Genomic DNA, 22,712 nt, shown 5'->3' with positions numbered 1-22,712 from the left:
ATCAACCCAGGGGAGTTTATACAGAAAAGAACTGGTCAGACACCTGTGGAAAATGCCAGAACTGTGGATTGCCTTGTGCAGTTAATAATTAGTCTGAAATTACAGCATGAGGCAGGAAAACACTGCTCTCACTGTATATGGTTCTTTCTAAAGGCAGACAACACAACTGGAGTTTTATTAATGCATGTATACAATCGTGCAGTTCATCTGGCATGAGCAGGACCACTTCTGCATCTTTCACATTCATTTGGCCTCGAGAAGGGCTGTGATAAATGATTCTGTCAACGTGAGCTGGTAGCAATGAAAACGTGCAGGCTGTTCTTCCTCCTCCTATCTCACAGCTACTCTCAATGCATGGGAAAACCAAGAAAGGTCATTTGCAGTCTGAGGGACTCCCTTCAGAAGGCTCCTCCTCATCTCTGCCTTAAGCAGTGACTGCATTTCTTGGAACAAAAGATGAGGCATGAGGCCTTCCCTGCAGTTTTTTTACTGACTATTCAAGAGAGGAATCTAGAACTCAAACTAACTGACCTAAAGTAATATATAATACATGCTCCTATTTATGTTTGTGAGCTGGTTTCTGCTTATGTGATTTAAACAGCTCCCAGCCACGTACCTGTGCAAGCTTGATGAACCTGTAAAGAGAGATTTTCAGTGCCAAAGCTGAAAATCCTTTGGCTGCTTTTGTCTCACAGTGAACAAGCACAATGCACCATTATAAACTGCTTCTGCTCTAAGATTACACACTCACACGTCCCCCCAAAAACAGCATTTACACCTTTTATCTGTTGCCCTTTTTGAGGCATTTGTGGGTCTCTAGATCAGGCTGGGTCATAGTGATAGCTGCTGATCACTGACTGGCTGTGAAGCTTTAAGTTATGGGGATTACTGACACAGACAGAAAAATAATGGTAGTAATTAAAAGCAGACAAACATTGCTTCTGGGAAACCACCGCTCTGTTTCAAAGGTCTCTGCAGACACATCACCTGCTACAAAGGGATTCATGAGACCAGAAGCTCAACCCAGTTTTACCCAAATTGGAGAAGGTGGGAAGGCATCCAGGAGATGGTCATCTCACTCCTCTGGGAGCCCCATGGCACAACACTTACTTAAAAGCAGTATAAAAGCTGCTTTATCTACCCAGCAGGCTGACTGATACCTTGGCAGCACATGCCCAGGTATTATGCTTTCATCTTTTAACCCACATAAGCTATCTCCTTTCATCTTCTTCATAATGCCAACAGTAAAACTAAGCAGCTCCATGAATCGCCAGAGATGAGATCACCAAACACATCAACAGAAGCCCTCTTATGGAGCACAGAACGAGTATTTCTTTCAGATCACACTTCAGATCTCTAACCAGAGCCTGTCTCAGGGTGCAGGAATTAACAGCAGCCTAAAGAATAGGTTAATGTACACAGAAAACATGCTCTTAGTACTCTAATTAAGCACTTCAGCCTTCAGGAGCTGTGACAATGCAGAAGTGAGGGTCGCTTGCATTCAGGCACCCATCCCATCACTTCTTATCTTCACACCAGCTCCCTTTTGCAAAGCTCCCCTCTGCCTCCCAAAAATAGAGGCCAACAGGTGGCCTTCCAACAGCTCCATCTATCAAAGATGAAGGAAGCAGACAGGCAGAGCTGGAGCAGCAACACAGACTGACCATATCACCCATATGCGGCTGAAACTCGAACTTCATGGGCGGACAGAAGACATTGTTGTACATCTCCATCAGGCGCTGCTTATCACTGTTGGCATCCAGGTTCTCAACAGCATTTTCAATGGCATCCAGACCCTCGTGCTTGGACTGCTCCAGGTTTAGCTCAGCAGACAGGAATGTCCTGAGGGCTCTATTGAGGCTAGCGTGGTATCCCAGGTCACAACACTGCTGGAAAAACACACAATTCCATAAGTGAATAAGAGAAGACAATCTGAAACTGAAGTTAAAATGCATCTGAGGCTGTAAGTCATAGAAACAGCTGACAAACTGGTTATTTTATCATCTTCTGAGGACCAGAGCTGTCTCCCAGCCCACGGATCACAGAGGTATCCTGACTTGAGGTCTGGAATTGTCTCTACACCAATCTCTGAGCCCATAATCCCATAGAAATGTCCACATTGTGTTCTAGTTATTCTCCAAGACAAGCACATCTTTAAGTATTTTAACAGCCAGGGGAGCTCACGTGGAGCACCAAAGACCCCATTTCATTCCATTTAAAAGATGAACTAGAAGCGCTACATTCCAACATACAACAGCAACTCTTCTACCAACTCTAACTTTTCTTCCAGGCCCACTGAGAGCACTGCAAAACCCTCCAGTAAATTTATTCTCAACACAAGGAAAACAATGCACTGAAGTCCTACTGGGAAAGAAAAAACACAAAGCACAGGATTTGCATCATCTGCAAGGATAGATCTGCATCTAAATTATTCCACCCAGGATACAGAAAGCTGCTCAACTTGGTGTACTCCAGGGAGCAAGAACACAACCTGTACAACCACAGGCAGATAGAAGGGAGCAGTGCAAAAGCCAGCAGTGGTTGGCAGGGCTGACTTCATCGCTGGGGTGAAATAAGAGCAAAAATGCTCATGCAGAGAGCGGTCACGGTCAAGAATTTCCTGGCTGCTGCCGACATGAAGATGATGTCACTGGAAGACAATCAAGCAGCTTCATCTCCACCACGGCTGCACAGCCAAGTATTCACGTATTGTGAGGGAGAAAGGAGCTTTTCATGAAAAAGCCCAGACTTTTCAGGCATCTAATAAAGTGAGTGAGAAAGGAGTTCACCTTCTTGGAATTACAAGCAAGATTACGCATGCTAGAAGGATATCCAAAAAGAAAGAAAGAAAGAGACCATCTGCTTGATTGCTGCGCTGCTCTGTAAGCAAAATTGAGATGAAATCTCCTCCTCACCCATCATTTGGGTCTCATCACTGTCATTGTGCATGAAAAAAGAGAGGAAAAAGAGGAAAAAAAGGAAGGGGTGGAGGGAGAAAGAAGGGAGCCGCTGACTGGGGGCCCATTCCCTGCTCTCCCAGGATTTGCCACCAGCAGTGCCTCACTTCTGTGCCAACCAGCTGCAGCAGTCACAGGGCCTTGCAAAAAGAGCAGATCTTACAGTTAGGCTGGAGGCAGATAATTAACACGGAAACAACAGAAAACAGCCCTAAAAGATGCTTGAATGAGAATTTGCACGTGTTGGGGAAAAGCAGCCGTTCAAAAGCCCAGTTCTCTGGCACATACACATGTGATTCTTGCCATGCCTGATGCATTTCATAGAGCCAACCCATGATAAGCCAATGTGCAGCCACACAAGAATGGGTTCATGGCACACAGGAGCAGCCCGTCCTTCCTGCAAGCAGAGCAGAGCTGCTCAAAAGGAACCACAGGGACTGCAAAGTCAAATGAGAGTTAATATTTCATGGCCCACCTCACAGAGTAGCAAAGCCACATTAAGATGCCAAAGGGTTTTAGCTTTAGTTTATTGAAGCTTGTGACAGAGAACGTTTTTCAGCCCACTCCCTCACTTGGCTGTCTCTAGAAGTCCAGCACACCCTATTTATGAACGTATCTTTCTTGCCATCCCTCTGCTAGGTTACATAAATGTTTGATGGAATCGTTCTCTGAGGAAATCAATTTTTTATAAGAATTTAATGATAACTCATTCACATTCACTTCCCGACATGACAGCTGATTAACCCTTCTCCAGTCAGAGGCTTTCTGCCTCAAAGCAGAAGAGTTGAGGACAGAGTTAAGAGCCCTCTGTCTCAAAGCACCATCTCCATTTGGAAAGGGGAAGAAGGAATTCCATGAGCAAACAGCATAAAATCAGCTCTAGGACTTGAATACCCCATGCATTTTAATAGACACTCTGTCCCAGTGACCTCTCCAGAAACAGGAGGTATTCGTTAATATCTCTTCCCCATTACTGTAATGTTTCATTAGCATCAAAGAAGCGCCTCTGTCCCCAAAGTCGGGAGATTCAGAGCTCTGCCAGCTTATTGCTTTTAACTCACACTGTAGAAGCAATGTGCTGTTATCCTTCTGTGAACACGGGTCTGTGCTGTACAAACACGACGAGTTTAAAGCCATTTGGCTGAACAGAATTTTGTTTGTAACTTTGAAGATTGCTTCTCTATTATGCTTGAAGCCGCTGTATCAAACGATTAGATCAAGGAAAAGAATTAAGAGCTGACTTTAAAAAACATCTCTATTTCACTCAGATGCTTCAGATAAACATCACTGGCTCTCGTTGTCAATTTTTGGCCCTTCAGATCAAAGCATCAGCAGACCCACATTCGCTGTGTCTTAGCAATGAGATACCTGGGAGCGCAGGAGATGCAATTCAGTTACGCTCCATATCTTCCCGTGCCTTCTGTAAACACAGCAGATAACGCTTTTCTTTTAAAGATTCTGAGAGCTTGTGATGCTCTGTTAAGGGAGGGGAGGGGGGTTAGCAGGGACATAGAACTGCTCTGAGCCACAACAGCTGCTATTGAGGAGCAGTGACAGATCAGTGCACTGCAGTGTGTGGGTTCTGCTCCTGCACTGCTGCCTGCAGTGCCCCCAGGGAAGGCTGAGAGCACCCAGTGAGAAGAGCGTTTCTATCCAAGCTGGGTAACCTATATCTGTCAACAAACCACTTTAGATCTCAGGTCAGGGTTAAAATTTGTCTGGGGTTTATGAAATCCAAACCAATTCCTTCCTATGTGATCCATGAAAACACACCAAGCACAGGCTGATAGCAGGCAACCGAATCGAGCTCATCTGCAATATCTGGGGGAGGACTGAGAAGATTTCCAAAACAAACATTACAAAACATGGTATTTTGAAATAACAGCGTTTCTCAAAGCTATTAACACAGACAGGCCTGTCTTCCAAAGGAGGGATCTAAAATAATCATCTAAATAGCTAATGAGTGCCTACGTGCACCTTGTGTGATTTTACAGTCAGCTGAATTGGTGTATGATAACACACTGTTAGGTGCTGTGCAGTCGGCTGATTAGCAGCATCCAGTGACCTTCATTGCCTGTAACAAGACATTTCTGCTAGTTATCTACCCACCTACAAAGAAAGCTCCCTCTATAACATTGTCCTGAACAGGGACTGCAGTGGGCTGTGCCTGGGGGACATAGGAAGACCCAGCAGAAGTCACAGACCCAGACACGACACACTGAGTGCATTTGGTACTCCAGCTGTGCACGCTGAAGCAGAACAGTTGTGTGTTTGTAAGAAATGCTGGGATTCCTAACCGGCTTTCAAGGGTTTTCAAAGAGGAGAGGTTAATTTTCTTGCTGTGCATCTTACCAAGAGCAGAACTAAGGCCCCTGGAATGCTGAGGGCTTTCACTTGGCTCCAGAGCAAAGTCTGGGGGCAGCTGGGGAACCGGCTCCTTTCACACCATCCAGAACTGCTCTGACAGTGCTCTGCAGTCCCACGGACAGGAGGAACACATCAGGCTCTGGTGGATGGGGGTATCAGAGAACAGAAGCTCTGAATGGCACGGACATCCCTCTCTGTCAGACACGCTACCCAAAGCATTTGTTTGAAATGGATGGAATTCTTCAGAAACAAGTTCAAATGGCTTTTAGGAAACGCTCCTGCCCTTGATTTCCTTCACCAGCTGCCATACTGATTTTACAGTTCACTCTCCCCTGTTATAAAAGCACACTTCTAAGCTGAGGGTTTGCTTAAAATAGCAAACAAAAGTCACACTGAAACCATTTCATTTTAACTAAGTGACTTTGTCTTCTACACATTTCCATGCCAGGTGTATTGTGTGAGCTTCTACCTGTGTAACAGTCTGACTAAAACACGTAAGGAAAGCTCACTGAACAGATTAATGATTGGTTATTGTGGCTGTAACTGCCATCACTCTACAGCTGTGCAGATATTGCCAGCTGTGTATATACAGCGTTGAAGGAAGAGAGGCACACATGAGGGTTAACAGCAATGATATTCACCATAAGCACCCAAGCAGCAGCACTTACATCAATGAGATCAGACAGGTCATGAATGTAATACTTGAAGACAGATGCGTTGGTTGCTTCTAGAGCCAGCAGATACTCATTTCTTGCCTTAATAGCCTTCAGCCTATTTTCTGTGTACTTTGCTTGGCGCTGGAAGAGAAAACAGAGTGTGTTCTAAAAAGAGGTGCAGCAGCAACAGGAGCGTTCTTAGTAACACCAACCAGAGCGAGGACACCGAGTGCATCTCACCCTGCTCACACACTGTTGTTCACTTGGGCTGCACCCAAATCAATCCTAAAATAACACTGCACCTTCTGCTGCCTCGAACCTCAGTGCTGAGCTACCACCTGCCTGGCCAACTGCAAGGCACCTGCTCTGCCTGCAAGTCACCTTGGGAGCGCATGCTTCCCTGTATGCAGGTCAGGCATTAAGCTGGCATGAATAAACAAAAGAGACAGCCCCAAACCTTGCACACAACACGTTCATCGTGGCTTCCAAGCGAGCAGCTGTTACTTTCATACACTGACCCCTGTTTCAACATCTGAGCCCCCTGTGCTGAGCTCCTACAAAGGCCTCCTCCTCACACACATTACACAAGCAGCAGCAGTGCAGTGGAAGTACCTTCTCCTTCATCTTCTCTATTTTCTTGACAGAGCTCCGCCGAACGTGTTTCTCTTCAAACTTGACGTTGGAAGTTGAGTCGGGGGAACGCGGCGTCTGCTTTTCCTCTTGTTTCACTGACTTCCCAATCTGCTTTTCTTCCTGCTTCTCTGCCTCTTTCAGTTTGCTCTGAGCGCTAATGCTGTCAGCGTTGTACATGTGGTAGGTTTTCATAACCTGCAAGGGATGATACACAAGAGTTGCAGTGCATCACATTGGATTTGCTCAAGAAGAAAGCAAGCTTACCTAACCAGCACCAGTAACCAGGCACACAGGCATCCTTGCCTTCCACTGATCTGCACGGCCAAACCTCAGAGCAGAATGGTTTACATCAAACTGGAAAGCATCACAAGCAAGGAAGGAAGAAGTTATATGCCACAACATGAGAATGCTTGTTGAACGTGGTCAAAATGGCATGTTCCTTTAATGTAACTACGTAATGATAGCTGGCCATCGTGTTTAATTAATGGCCAAGTACCACACTTGGCCGGCAACCAGCAGGTCAGACCCGGCTGCTGACTGGGAGTTGGAAGTATGTAAACTGGCAGAATAAGGGGGGAAATTTTGCATCTCGACAAAGCACAACAAAGAAATGGAAGTGTGGCTCTCAGCACAAATCCAAAATCAAAGCAGATTATTCTGCAGCTGCTTCTTTGTTTAACGTTGGCACGCGCCTTCGTGTACAATCCAATAACCCCCCCCCTAAAAAAAAAGGACTAAATTCAGCCTCCTTACTATTCAAAGAGAATTACACGCCAAGGCTCAGAAATGATGGCTTTTCATCACCAGGTAGGGGCTCCAAAGGGATGTTATCAGTCATTCCTCGGGGTGAATCAGACGTTTAAACATCACAGGTCTCAAGGAACTGTATGCAAATCTATAGCCTGAACATAACCGCTGCAAAAGCGACTCAAGGTTCAACTTGTTTAAATCTGATTTGATATGAAAAAGCCCTTCCAGCCTTATCTAACAACAATATTAATAAAAGAGTGCAGTTCTTTTGCTCAAGGAGACCTGGATCCCGCACTGCACAGACATCTTCTATCACAGCTCTTTTATTTATGGATTAAATGAACCGGTCCAGATAAAGATTCCTCAAAACAAGAACAAAACATCCTTGTTTCAAAGGATATTCACATCCAGTTCCGTGTTAAGAAAACAGAACTAAGCCAAAGGGCACAATATACACACTGCCAGTTTTATCCATCATCACAAAGCGATTCATTTCACATATGGACACCAAAACGAGCAGTTCTAATTCTCATTGCGTGCCCCAAACTGCACAGTTGCATAAATAAAGCCCAAAACCTCAGCTCTAATAAATACCCACGTGCAAATCATTTCAGATGGAAACCTATTTATAACTATCCCACCTCAGCCTGAACTGTAACACAGTTCCCTGTAAGTAGGATGCACGCTCCATCTCCACGCAGCAATCAGCAAAGGTTCTCACATACAAAGAGATGTTGTATTTAAACATGAAAGGGACTGTGAATGCAGCCAGTATTAAAGAGAGACTTTCTGAATAATTTACACACACACTTTCAGCTACTGCATACGCTTGGACTATAAAGCAGGCATTTATCATAACAGATGCAAAGCACTCTCTTTTCCTCTGTCACTACGAGTGGAGCTGGCAGAAAGCAAGAGAAGCAGAGAAATGCAGCCCAGTTTTACTGCTTCCATCTTGCTGATGGAGCCACATTGGCAGCCCCAGGCCTGGCAGGGGGTCTTAGCAAATCACCCCTGCTACCAGGGTCAGCAGCATGGGACAGTTCAGAGAGACAACTCACAGGTAGCAGCCCTCTGTATTTTATGTATTTTTATATCATTATGGACATCCATTCTGCCTGAAGTCAAAGCTGCTGCTGGTCCTTCAGATACACAACATAGCAAGAGATGAGTCTGTGGGAATGTTCCTAGCCCTAAGAGCAGCCCCAGAAGTCATCAAGTATTGAGTCCAGCAGGAAATCTTTTAATACAATCAACCTAAGTGGCAAACGTAGCACACAGAGATGATCTTTTCCTACTTCTTAATGCCTTTCTCTCCCCTCTAAGGCAATATTTGGTTCTGATACTGGAATGAAACAATTCCCTTCTATTTGTTTCGTTGATACGGGCAATTCCAAGGAAGCTCCCCATCACCTTCTAATATTGATATTAATATAGAATTTCATCACATGTGCTGACCTGTGAAATATCCCTGGGTCTTCTTTTGAAGGAATGAGGAAAAGAACACAGAACCTCAGAGTAATGACCCAACGTGTCATTAAGAAGCAACAAGAGGCATCAGAGCAATAAAACCATGAGTGGATTCTGCTTATACAACACAACCCGCTCAGTAACAGCTACCAAAAGGAACAAATTTAATCAAACAACAGGCTCTTCCCCTCATTTATGGGAAAGGAACAGTCCCCAAGCAGTGCATGAACTTGCAATGCCTTGGTGTCTCCAATGGATATACTGAGAAGCACAACGCACAGATGGAGACTATTACTCTAAGGGGAGCTGTGCTGCTGAAAGAGTTGAGGAACAAACCAACACAGCAGGCTCCTCACTGCTGAACTGCATGCCATCCTTTGTATGCTCATTTCCAGATGCAGAGCAGTTAAAACCCTCTGTGCTGACCCAATTCAGCAACCTGAATCTGAACAAAGATTTCTGGGAGCTTGAAAATAATTCTGAATCTCTCTTCATAAAAGCAGCGGCAGCTGTGTGTGAAGGTGGGATCTTCAGGAAGCAAAGCCAACACTGACAGAGCTAAAGCAATGTAAAGGCAGACTGAAAACTGAGATTGATGATGCTGTGTTCACTGGTGTACATTGCTGCCTCCAACCACAAGGACTGCAGGAACTTATCAGCACTGGTGCTCAGGTTGTGCTCTAACAGCAGGCTGGGAAAAGCCCAATGCTTCTTCTTTCTGTCTGAAAAGATGCCAAGAAGTGAGTTGGACTTACTGTGTAGAGTTCATTCAGGACCTTTATCAAGTCTTCCTGGAGCTGCAATCCCACTTCCTTACTCTGCAACGAGAACAGAGAAATGAAAGTTAACTGGAGAAGATGGCAGAAAGGCAGAGGAAGCAAGCATGCTCTCCATCTACAAACAATCTAGGCTCAATTAAGTGCTACTACTTATATGAGCAAATCCATCAGCTGCTCAGCCCAGGAGCAAACCCTTACTGCAGTGTCTGCCAGCTCCTGCTTGATGTAAGCTGCACGCACAGCTAGAAACATTACCAGAACTATTCCCCTGATTTAAGAGGGCAACAGAAACTCTTTGGGACACTGAATTGGAAGCAGAGCGTCTGTCACAGAGGAATGGAGATGGAGGTGCACAATGGTGCTGTGGGATGCTCCGATCCGACTGGAGTTTGGTCTGACTCTGTTTGAAAGCCTACACGAGCCCTCCATCTATTTCTGAGCACAGTGTTAATGTCAAATACATCTATTTTTTTAACTACACTGAGTACAATGCCATTTAGCCATAGCAATATAAATCACTCTATCCCAGGGGCACTTGCATTAGTGAGCTGTGCAGTTAAACCTAAGGCTGTACGGCTCCAACCCGCTCCCTCTGCTGCAACAATAGACATAAAAACCTGCAGGTGGACACAAGGGGCCGTCAAACTCGGCTGCCATCCAAACCACCCTGCAGCCAAGCATCAGGTTTTACGTATATATTTACTTATTTAACTTCCCTGCAAGGCAACAAGCAGCCAATGCTTCTGCGTCGTGGTTGGAGGTGACTGCTGCACAAAGGGCAAACGTATGGCTTCAGCTAAATACAAGAGGAACAGATTCTGGCTTTCTAATACTGAAACGCCCAAAGATTCACCCCTGTGATTACCAAGGGATGGCACCTCTGTATGCAAAGCCCTCTTTGAAGAGGCACTCCTGCACACAGCACAGCATGCAAAGAAGGGCGAAGCCACCTCTGTAGTGACTTCAGTTGTACTACGAAGCTTTCTTCATTAGCAATGGGATTTCATGCTAAAATCGCTGTGATCTGCATTCTGCAGAGGGGAAGGAGATGCACAGAGGGCTCTGGGAGAGACAAAGCCCACCTGTAAGGCTCTGTGATGCCTGACGTGAAGAACAGATAACTCAGGGCATGCAGACACACCTCTATGCGTTACCTTGTTGGAAGCAAACCAACCCAATCACTGAAGGATAAAACCATCCCAGTGTTCAGGCTGCACTGCCCTGGCCAGGAGGAGCCCCCAGCAGGGGATGTTTCATGGCAGATCCCAGACACGCAACCCCAGCTGTGCCATCTTTAACCTTTTATAATCTGTCTGCAATTGAATAGCTCTCATCGTTCCGAGGTGCAGGAAGGAAGGACAAAAAACACACTGAATTCCACTTCCTTGGAGGTTTTATAAATGAAAGACATCCGGAACAGCTACTGGAGGAAGTGGGGACAGAACAGATGTCCCTTCACACCAATAGGGACTATTCAGAGGAAAAACAGATAGGTTAAAACAATCTAATAGCTACGTTTTACCCATGTTTTCCTACTAATTAGACAGCACAACTGCACCTATAGCCAGCTATTGAAGCAGCACTTCTCTCTCATTACCACTGCCCACAATGGCAGCATTTGCCCGATTGCACCTCCATGCTCCGCAGGTTTTAGGCATACAATATTTGTTGGGTTAAGCAAATTTGATAGGTTCAAGATGATTTCTGCCTCCTGACTCAGGGAAAGATTAAGAGACGTAATGCAAACAGACAAACCCACACTTCACCCGTACTTCTGGGCTACGATATCAAGATGGCATTAAGGCATGTGAAAAAATACTGATGGATTAAAAAGCCAAGAGATTATATAATGTAAAATAACCCATCTTTGTACGAGCAGGAGCACAAGTGGGAGCTCGAGTGCTTGTGACACAGGAGCAGCGTGCTCCATTCACTGCATTGCCTGAGCTGCTGCCCTCCTCTCACCAGCTCTTCTCAGCCCATTTGCTCCTTTCTCACACCAAACTGCTGAAGCATCAATTAGGTGAGGTGGAATAAAATGAGTATTTTAACGCACGCTCGGGTTGGAGATGAACGGAAGAAGCGTAGGAGCCGAAACTGTCAAAACACAAAACTCCTTGTGTTTCCAAATGAGCTCTCAAGAAAGAAACTGCTGCACCCTCAGACTGGAAAAAGCCTTCCATTGAGCAGGAGGGAAGAGATCACAGGTGGCACATAAACAAGAGCTAAGCCACGAGCACTTAATGTTCCTCCACACAGATCCCAGCAGCTGAGACAGCAAGGCTGAAGGTTACCAGCAGCACAGCCAAGTTGCTAAGCAAGGTGATGGCAGCAGCTGCTGCCCAGGAGCATCAACCTCCACCAGCATCAGGGTGCTGCTTCCAAACTGCCTTTCTCAAACTACTTTTGCAGCCCCAAGCGTGCACACATACACACATCCATGCACACACAGTCCTTTGTGTGCTGGGGCCGGGATTCCCAGCACACCGTGCCAGCTCCTGAAGGCCTCTTTGTCCATCCCTCCTCCCCTCTAATTCAAGCAAGATGTTTTTGGGATTGACTGCAGCACAGCCTGGCTGTTCCGCATTCCACCCAACATTAACGACTTCAGCTCCCAAATATTTCATGGAGAGGGGGGGGATGATAAACAAGAGAGCTCAGGAATGCTGTCAGTGTTTCATGCCCTGCATCTCAGCAGCTCCAGATCTGAGAGGAGATGGGATGGCTGTAGAAGCAGCTGTGAAGCTCACGGATGCTTTTTGAACACGCACAGCATGCACACCAAGAGCTGTGATAACACTTATCTCATGCCCTGCACCGAGTGCTGTCAGCCCAGCAGCACTGCAGCCAAACCCATGTGAGCCACAGAGCCCGTCCCCTCACACACTGCTTCTCACATCTCTCAGAACAGAGAAATGCAGCACACAGTAACATTAAGTGCTGCAATGCTTTTTAAATTAGCAGTGGGAGCAGGGAGGTAAAGCCTCGCTGAGAGCCCTGATGAGATTTGCAGAGTAGAGAGAGGAACAAAAGGAATCCTACCTTGACATTACACTCAGAGCATTTATCATACCCCAGCTAACATCCACTCATAAAGTTGGTTAACAAGCAGGTAGACCAGGTAGGATTTTCCAAGACCGTACACACAGCACTTCAAATTCACTAACAAAAAGCTTACAACTCTTTCTAATTACAGCCCCAATAACATGCTTTTCCCATTCTTTTTCAACAGGCCTTGAATTCATTTGCACACAGCAATAAATGATTTACCATCCTCATGCTCTCACCTAAACAGAAGAGCAACCAGCTGGATGGTATAAGAGCATCCCATGGCCAGCAGCAGCTCGGTCCATCCCTTACCAGCATCACACCCAGCCCACAGGGTTGCACACTCAGCATTGCTCACAACCAACCCAAAAACCTCTGCAAGCCCAATGCAATTTCTTGCACAACTTTATGGATGCAGTGCTCATCCCCACCAAAGGGGAATTCTGCAAAGGTTTCTTCTTCCACAGCATCAAACACTCAGAGGAATCCTGAAAAGCTTAGAAAAATGAGATGTGTGCAATACAATGCACAGACATATTTGGAGCAACAGATCATCAGCTTCTCGTTTAATGATCCATTATGCGCTGGTCAGTCTCGTTTAAATTACAGCCGTATTATCGAGTTCTCTCCACCATTTCGCCACTGATTTGCTCCACCGTTATGTCAGTAATAAGGAATTTCTCCCACACAGTGTACAACGCTGCGCTTGGAAAAAGCCATTCCGACATCAAACCCCATCACTGCCGCCTCCCACCACACTCTGGGTTGAAGGAATCACTTCCCAACACCCCCACCCCTTTTTCCTGCAGCATTCAGTGCTGATGCTCTGAAATCTGGAGCTTCAGGCACTCCGTTCCAGCAAACCAAGCCATTTTCTGGCTCAGAGCACTCGTTCTTGCTGCAAAGCCAGCAACGCTCTCACTCAAAGGAGCTGAATGGGAAACAGGCTGCAGAAGGTGAGCGGAGCCTCCAGCAAGGATGGAAGTCCTGCAAAAGACTGCATGTGATTTTGCCACTAAGGGATGCACCCATAGCTGCATGCATTTACACGTGCCTTCCTCAGAGCACTTCAGAACTCAGCCCTTCAGTGCCAGCTTTATTCACAGTGATTTACCTTCTCACACTTTTAGATACACCCCAAGCAGTGCCTTTTCCACAGGCTTCCTTTTCCTACACGCAATGTATTTTCAACTGCTTCATATTCCCAGTACCAGTGCAGCAAACGAGACGCAGCGCAGCTGAAAGTAGGTCAGCTGAAGCAAGGACCCCTTTGGAGAATTAATAATTCCTCTTCCTGATTACTGCAAGGCTTTCCACCGACTCACTGTAGGTTTTTCCATTTCACATCAAAAGCTGCACAGGGCGCAAGAGATAAACTGATTTTCTCCACAATTAAAGGTATTAATCGGGAAGCGAATTTCAAAGAGTCCTTTTGCTTTCTTCTTGTTGGGCTTTCTCCCCCCCCCCTAAATATCTGTAAGGGAATGGCAGAGCAAAGGAATGCTACGATGCCACTGCACATCCATAGGGGCAGCAGCCCTCAGGGAGCACAGCAGGGTGGTTTTTGGGTGGTTAAGCTGCAAAAAGATCCATTTAGCAGATAATGAAAGCGAGCGAGACTTCCACAGCCCTCATTTTAAGGAGAGGGGTTTTGCTAAATTGGAATGAAAACTTTCAATTTGCTTCTTGGGAAATCTCAAAGCAGAGAGGGACAAGATGTGGGCACAGCAATGGGGCCGACCTCAGAGCGCTGCCAGCTCCCAGGATAGGAAAGGAAATGGGATGGCAGCACCCTGCCTTAAAATCCCATTGCCTTCCCACAGTGCAGCACTTTGCTCTTCAGGCACTTCCACCAGCTGCTCCTGGGTTTATTTGCACACAGGCATGGTTATTTATTTCATCATTTCTCCTCCTTTTCCTTTGTCACAGCACAGACTGCACCGAGCTGTGCCCAACCAGCAGCCCAGCACCAAAACACAAAAGCATGTCCTCACTAAAATACCAATACAACACATAGGAAGGAGCACAGTGTTACAAGAAGCCCCGATGATTTGGTTCCCAGTGCAATTCAAGCCACATTTGCTGCTTCCCCACACCTCCACCACCCACCAGAAACCATTCCCTCCCAGCACAGCCCTTATCACACCCAGCCAGGCCCCTGCAGCCTCGGGGCTGTGTTACAGCTGCACTTACATCCCATAAAAGCTCACTGCTTCTGACAGCACAGCAAAGCTCAAGAGTTCAGCAACAAAAGGATCTCAAGCGCATCCCTCTCAGCCCACACATCCCTTCGTGCTCACTTGCTTTATCCGAGCATGATACCAAGTGCTGAGCCTAAAAAGCTTTCAATTATAAATGGCCCAAGAAAAAGATCTCATAGACCTCAGCATTTTACTGCAAGCACTCTAAGGAAACAAAGATCCCAATACCACTATCTCCTTTACAGTTCATAGCACACACAACCCAGACTGCAAGCAGTTCCTAAACATCACTTACTGCTGCTCCTGCAAGGAGGCTGACACACAAAGCCTCTTAGAAAACTATTTTCCAAACAGATGTAACAAACCCTTCACTCCAGACTTCCAGATGCCAGGAGTCACAATACAGCATTTCCAGACACAGCCGGGCAATTCCTCATTCCAGGTCGTGAAAATAAGACTGGTGTGAAGTTTGCTACCCAAAATAACATCTGCGGGTCTACTATTAGCATGACATAACACAGCAGCATTACCAACAACAACAAGGACCTCTCAGCTGCAGCAGCATCAGGAAAGCCCAGCTCATCCTGCAGCCAAGCGCTGCTGGAGGGAGCAGAGGACACAGAGCTGGCTGCATAGGCTGCAGTTTTGATGGGGAGCTTCCACCTGACCTGCTTCCACCTGTGATGCCTCCTGGGCCAGTCAGCCCTTCAGCAGGTGCTCAATCATCAGTTCAAGCTGTGACATAGCAGTTCCCTTACACCTACCTATGCAACTTCTGTACAAGCAATATGCTTCAAGGCTGTTATAAACTGCTCCATTCCACGAGCTGCTGCATCCTGCACTCATCTCTTCTCCCTCCACAAATGACAAAGAGGTCTCAGGGTTAAGAAAGGATGGGAGATGCTAAGGGGGCAGGGAGGAAAAGGTTTTGAGATGCTCTCATCAACACAATTCTAACTCCCATTCAGGCCAGCCTGGTTTCTATCCCCCTTCCTAACCATAACAGCCCAAAACACGTACCAAATTTCTCTATTTATCAGCTGTTATCTTAAACCACTGCATGACTGTAGGTGAGACAGGAAGCAGTTTTTGGTTTTAACCACCCAGGACAGGTGGAAGAGCAATGCAATGCAATACTGCTTTGGCCTGCAGCCAGACACGGAGCTGGAATTCAGCAACAAGTGCCCTTTGTTTGCAGAGCTTCCGCTCCGTCTGCAAGAAAGAAACCAAAGCGTTGTTGCTTGTTAATTGGGTTTTTTTCCCCCTATTAGAGTACGTCTGCTCAAACCCAAACAAGACAAGGTAAGATGCTGCTTCTGCGGGGGCTGAAAGTTAAGCTTCAAGCTTCCAGCCAGGCTGCAGAGGTGTCCATTTCCAGTATGTCCTTATGAGGCCCTTCCTGAGCCACCCCCTGCTCAAGCATAGCTCCTGTTGAAATTCAGAGCAGAGATTACTTATCCTTTGGAAGGATTAGTGGAATTGAAGAGTGGCTGCCATTCAGTAATCCCGTGTAAGTATCTAATCAACCATAATGTAATTACCAGAAAGTTTTAAAAGGTCAAAAAGGCCTCACTGTGACGTTGCTTGAAAGAGAGAAGGTTCCTCCTCTACTCGGAGGATGTTTAAAACACATATACTAAAGAGAAACAGAATGTGACACATCAATATGTAACCTGTTGTAATCACAACCTGTTACTAGCCATTAAAACCTCAAGGAACAAGTATAGCAATAACACTGAAGGCTGGAACTCTCCTTAACACTGCTACAGCAGAAATAACTCACCCAGAGCACAGCACATTGCAGAGGTGGGCAGCTCAAACTGCAATGCTCTTAATGTGTCAACCAACAGATGGTACAGCCATTGACAAACCTCTACAGAGCCCATGCATAACCACTTAATATAGTTTCAGAGTCTCCATATCGTGTTTCTCCAACAGGAAGAAAGGATTCTTAATAGAAGTATACTCCCACAGTCCCACCATCCTGCTCCAAGTGGAACTCAAAGGGAGAGAAAGGGGAAAACGCCAACATAAGGGACCTCCATTACATCCCCATTATATTACAGTGACAAATCAAGTGCAGTTATCCCCAAAACCAGGTGTTAGATACAATGAACAACAAGATGGGCCAGAAGTAATGTCTCCCACTGTGCATTTTGGAAGGGCTCAACAATAAAGACATGCAGTGCAGCACTCAAGTTACCTTCTTGAACAGGCGTCCAGAATCTTCGCTGACCTGGACAAAGCGTGGGATGATGTTGTTGAGATAGATATCACTTAGGGTGGTGTGATCCCTGCTCTCCCGCTTCACTTGATTTAAGAGGAGGTTCCAGCAATTGACTGGTGAGAGCACATTCTGATCCTTCCTATAAAGGACGCAAAATAGAAACAAGAATTGGATAGGACTTCACCTGAAGGAGACAAAACGGTTCTGTTAATGACGGTCTGTATCTACACACGCTAGAAACATGGCTGCAGTACATGTGGATTTGATAAGGGAGATAGGAGCAGAGAATATGGCTCTGGCACACACACAGAATGAGCCCTCCATCACACATGGCCTCAGCTTTTACCCCATAATAAACTGCTTGGGTGAGTGCAAGCTACAGGATGCCAAATGCACGCTCTGATTTTTTCCTTTGAATCCAAGAAGCCGAGCACAAATTGCAGTGCCTGAGGCACAGTGATGGCTATGGAGCCTGACAGTGGTGCCTGCAGTGCTGCCACAGACCCCTGCACCTCACCTCAAGCAAAAGACTTCATGCACACCGTTAGTTAAATAGCATCTGCATAGGAAACAAAATGTCATGTCTTGTATAAAAACAGTTCTCTGCAAGAATCTGCATCTGTCCCAAGTGAAAGAGACAGCAGTGCTCATCCCACAAGCTCAACACTCCCACCTATGAACTCTCTCAAACCTTATGGCCAGGGAAGTCATCCTGCCCTGTACTCAGCATTGGTGAGGCCTCACCTCGAGTGCTGCGTTCAGTTTTGAGCACCTCAATACAGAAGGGACACTGAGGTGCTGGAGCAGGTCCAAAGAAGGGCAACAAGGCTGGGGAATGGCTTGGAGAATGTGCTCTATGAGGAGAGACTGAAGGAACTGGGGCTGTTTGGGCTGGGGAAGAGGAGACTGAGGGGAGACCTGATTGCTCTCTTCCAATACCCAAAAGCCGATTGCAGTGAGAGCAGAAGCCACAGCAGCCCTTCACATGACATCAGTGTTTGGAGCTGTAGTGCAATATGGACAATTTTAGAGAGGAAAAAAAAAAGCAGCTTCCAAACAGCTGATTTTGATGCTTGGTTTCTTTCCCTTAGAAAATGAAAAGCTTAGGAAACAACTGCAGCTCATCATCTGCGCTGTTTCAGGGCTTGGCACGTGTGAGTTTGTGTGTATATATGGATATATATAAAGGATTCTGGGCTTTTGGTTCTGGTGTTTTGAATAAAAACATAGAAAATAAAATGTGAGAAGGCAGAGATTTCATTTAGACAATATTTGCCTTTGTACTTCAGTGTCGCATATTGCAGATACTGCTGACATGGGCAAAACCAGATGGAACGATCAAAATGCAGAACTGCACAAGGTTGAAACTGCCAGATGTTAAGCTCTATAAATCAAGTACTTGCCCTCAGATCTCCTGCAATCAGTGTCTGCAGCGTACTGTTTGTTTTGTTAATATGCCAATGCGCTAATTAGCAATTGCAAGACCAGGCCACTCCTGGTGTGAATGCAGCAGGCTGCAGCCAGCCCTGGAAGGGCACAGACAAGAGGGGCTGAATCCATCTGAATCACAGGGCTGAGAGCTTCCGTCACAACAGGAGCTGGGCATTTTCCATTTAGGAAGAGGGTTTTGTTTGTTTGTTTGTTTTCCATTTGTGATTTTTCAATTTTAGGTGAGACTTTCTTCCAATACAAATGGGGTTGCGGGAGGTCCTCAGAAGGATGAGGTCCCCATGGAGCAGTGATGGAATGAGGTGCATGTGCCACAGTGGTGCTGGCAGAAGACATGACCCCACAGTCATGAGAAGGGATGGGAAACAAGCTTAGGAACAGTAAGAAAGGACTCCTCACAGCCGGTCCTGCTGCAGTCATTCCAAATCCCATCTCAAAGCCCTGAGCAACCCACTGCTGCCTCACCAGCTCATAGGAGTGGAGCAGCCCGGAGCCCATAGATGCAGCCTCTGCACCACAGTGCCAGATGTCAGCCCACAAACACTCAGCTCTTTTCAGTCCCAATGACCCCCATGGCATCTTCCTCTCCTGCTATGAGTCTTCACAGCCTCACCACGCACTTTGGATGAAACCAGGTACAACCACAGCCAGGAAAGCCTGCAGGGCAACAGCCTGCTCAAAGCACCCTGCTTTCCAAAGAAAACCAGAGCACAAAAATGGGAAGCAGGAGAGATGCAATAGTGAAGCAGCCAATTCCCTACTGCCCAAACTGCTGCACCACAACACCCAAAGCCATTTAAAGGCAGCACATAGCACGAATACCACCAGCCCATGTAAAGTATGGTGAGCAAAACTGCTGGTGTCTCATGGCGCCGTATAGGTTGTTGACACACTGCATGTGGTTAAACATGAAAGGCCGTCCTGCAGGAAGGAGCAGTCACAAACCCCACATGATTCTCATTTGCAACCGGGATCGTCACCTCCAGGTCTGCATTGGAAGGGACGCACCCCAACCCCAACCCCACGTAACCACCACTCTGTGCTCCGTGAGGTTTTCCTTTTCCAACTCCTTCCATTTCCTGGTGCCTGTTGGTTTCATTAACCCCTGTTGAATGAGACTGGCTCCCTTCTGTGCAGCTTTTAGCTTGCTCACTGCTGAGCTTTTAGAGGAAGCGAGAACCAACTTCCCCCAATGACCAGGCAGCACAAATGCTGTCACCCTGGCAAAAGGGACACAAAGGAAAGCCAGATGACAAGCTGCACAGGAACAGAACAGAAAAGGAAAGCTACTTGTTTCAAGCTGTTATGGTTACTTGTTTCAGGACTTCCAAACAACCCTTAGGACTGTATTCACATTAACTGTTAAACCACCCCTAAAACGTAGCCTTTTCTGGGGAGGAACGTGGCAACAGTTTTCACAGCGCGGAGCAGAAGTTATACAACTGTTTACGACAGGCCCTTTTCTATCATAACCACAAGCAGATGGTAGAGAAGCAAATTGTGATTTCCATTAACCATTTCAATTCTCAAAGGAGCTGGCAAAGAGATTCTGCTCCCAGCTCCAGGGCGCTGCAGGAGGGGTGAGGAAGGAAACAGAGCAGCAGTGATGGGATATACCCAGCAGTGATGGCCTAGAGCTGCTGAGCAGTAAAAACCAAACCTCAGGAGCTGGATACAAGCTTCTCCAAGTGATTTTGCACTAGTTGAGCTGCTCGATTCCAGGTTCCCCTGCAACAGGAAGAAGATGCCAGCATCCAGGTTCACCTCAAGCGCTGTTTATACAGCTTCGAGATGGTGTGATGATAACGAATCCAGAGTTTATTTAGGTTAGCCTAAATTGCAGCAGATCACAGCGATTGGGGGTGTTTGGGAACAGGAAGAGGAAGCTGTGCACAGATTTATAAGGAACCACAAAGTATGAAGCCCTGTGGTTTTCGAGTGTTATCTTGATCGAGTCCTGTGCAACTTCCACTTCAAAGGCTTTGGTCGGTCTCAAAAGATCAGAAGAGAAGATTGAGTCCAAGTATCTGAGGGTTCTTAATTAAATTACTGATTCATACGAGGAACTCACAGACGATCAGAGATTTATCTGCTCTAAGGCAGTGACATCGGCCTGGCACTGCATGGTAGTCCCATACAGGGTAAGAGCAGAAAAAACATCTTAAAGAGCAGTTCCTCCCATCCCCAAAAGAAGAAAAGGCCCACCCACAACCCAGCAATGGGAGTATAACATATCCATGTGGAGCATGGGAAGGAGGATGAGTAAAGGGCAAACGAACTTGTTAAAATAGAGAAAAATGCTGAAATGAACATTACCCTGTCACAGCAGCGGTGTCAGACTGCGGGTCTGGGGGCAAATCCCCTGGCAATGCTGGGTGCCAGCACTGAACAAAGAGCAGCCCTGAGGGTGTCACAGCCAGAGAAAGGACCACGAGTCACCATGCAGAGCAGAAGGCATCGGGAAGCTGTCCTGAACGGGTGACATCGCCATTGTAGCAATACTGACAAGTGCTTCTTGATAGCAGTAAAATGATTTCCAGCACAAAAGAAGCTGCTCATACCTCGGTGCCACTACAACCCTCTGCCCCAGGGTGAAATACTTGAAAGGCTCAGGATAAGTGCTCCAGGCTCAGCCCATCAAGAGGAATCCCAGGTCAAAACAGCATATTTATCTATTACAGTAATACTGTAGAAGCCCACCCAGCACAAGTGCTTTTGCTGATACCTCCCTCACCACCTGCATAATCTCTCCTTTCAAGAAACCACTGCACTCTTAAGAACAGCAAAGTGCTGACACACACACACTCTTCATTTCCCCTTCAAGTCTTCCTGACACTGCTCAGCATTAGCTGCAAATTTGGAGCACTTCAGGCACGGGCAGACATGCTGCTCCCTGCCCCTCTCCTCCAAAAGATTCCAGTTATGAACATCTGTTGTTTACAAGTGCTCGGCCTGAAGGTTGCCAGACTTATTCTGCATCTTTGACTTCAAGGCAAAGGCTGCCAGAAAGCCATCTGAATCACGCTGGGATATCCTGGACATTCTGCTCTCCAGCTGACAATTGATTGCTACTTGGTATCCTACTTGCAAGGACTGCCCTGATTTAAAACACGGCCTTAACATTAGCATTGTTTGGGGTTGGTTTTGTTTTCCTCCTTTCCCCCTTTAAATTTCTTCCTTGGAAAGGACTGACCAAAGGTCTGCTGTGGTTTTCACATTAACTGGTATTCCAAAAGGCAAATGTCTATAGGATAGAGCCAGGCAAAGGAAACACTGGAGCATCAGGGTCTCAGTGCAGGACAGCCACGTCCATGCCACCAGAAGGGAGCTCCCATGAACAGCCACATAATGGGCTGCTGGTCCAACATATATTTAAAGAGTGATGACTGAGAACTTCAGAGCAATGAGCTCTTTTAACAATAGGAGTTGGAAGAATTGAGCTGGAAAATGCATTTCCTCCCCCTCCAGTCCTTACAGCTCACGTGGGGATATTTTCCAAGGGGCAGCGAAGAAGCCTTTACCACGTAGATCTGGTTTGTTCTCTTGAGCAAGTCTGTCCTGATTGGAAAACCAGTTTTGAAGAGGACCAGGCAAGGCGAGCTCTCACAGCCACAGCAGAGGAGATAAAAGCAACTAAAACCTGGGATGTGTCCAACTGCCATCAACTCGGATGTCACCTTGGCTAAACCAATCTGTTCCCCCTCTTCAAAGCCATGAAATGAGAAAAACATACACCTACCTCTGCAAATCCCTTTAAGATGCTCCCACGAAACCAGCCTGAATCTGCACAACGTGCAACACCCTTTAAGCCCATCGCTGCCCGTACTCAGCTTGTGCTTCTAAGAACCAGCACCCACATCTCAAAGCCCACCTGGAAAACACAGCCACTGTGATGTGGCACAGCTACAAAGCACAGAACCCACACTGTGCGCTTATTACAAGCTGCACCTCACCATGCTCTCCTTGGTGTGTTTCTACCATATATGTGGTAGAGGATGCCACAGAGCCCAGGTCTGAGGGTCAGGCTGAAGCCTCCTGCCCTTGACAGCTCTCCATGAAATGAACCCCTTTGGAGCAGCTCAGCAATTACACGATAGCTCTCAAGTATGAAAGCACATGCAAATTACAGGGTTCCTGCCTGACAAGTTTCCTCCTTGACAGCGTGTTATGAGATC

The 22,712-nt window shown here is 46.5% G+C and overlaps 1 protein-coding gene across 12 annotated transcripts in view; it reads right to left on the bottom strand.

The window, feature by feature from the left end:
* SRGAP2 (SLIT-ROBO Rho GTPase activating protein 2) overlaps positions 1 to 22,712 on the bottom strand; it is a 75,631-nt gene that overhangs the window by 31,107 nt on the left and 21,812 nt on the right. For 5 of the 12 annotated variants that reach the window (XM_085527131.1, XM_015885312.3, XM_015885311.3 and 2 more), the window contains 5 exons: positions 17,065 to 17,227; positions 9,589 to 9,651; positions 6,593 to 6,808; positions 5,993 to 6,121; positions 1,665 to 1,889 (listed from right to left, as the gene is read on the bottom strand). In XM_085527131.1, coding sequence (XP_085383257.1) covers positions 1,665 to 1,889; positions 5,993 to 6,121; positions 6,593 to 6,808; positions 9,589 to 9,651; positions 17,065 to 17,227 — 796 coding nt within the window. Of the gene's footprint in view, positions 1 to 1,664; positions 1,890 to 5,992; positions 6,122 to 6,592; positions 6,809 to 9,588; positions 9,652 to 15,625; positions 15,712 to 17,064; positions 17,228 to 22,712 lie in introns of those variants that run through there. The other 7 variants (XM_085527133.1, XM_015885313.3, XM_085527132.1 and 4 more) reach the window with 5 other exon arrangements.

This window comes from Coturnix japonica, chromosome 38 (assembly GCF_054131305.1).
Source record: "Coturnix japonica strain WE chromosome 38, WE-NBRP24, whole genome shotgun sequence".
Lineage (NCBI taxonomy): Eukaryota > Metazoa > Chordata > Aves > Galliformes > Phasianidae > Coturnix > Coturnix japonica.
Note: the sequence above shows the minus strand (reverse complement) of the source record. Positions and strands in the feature narration are given on the sequence as shown.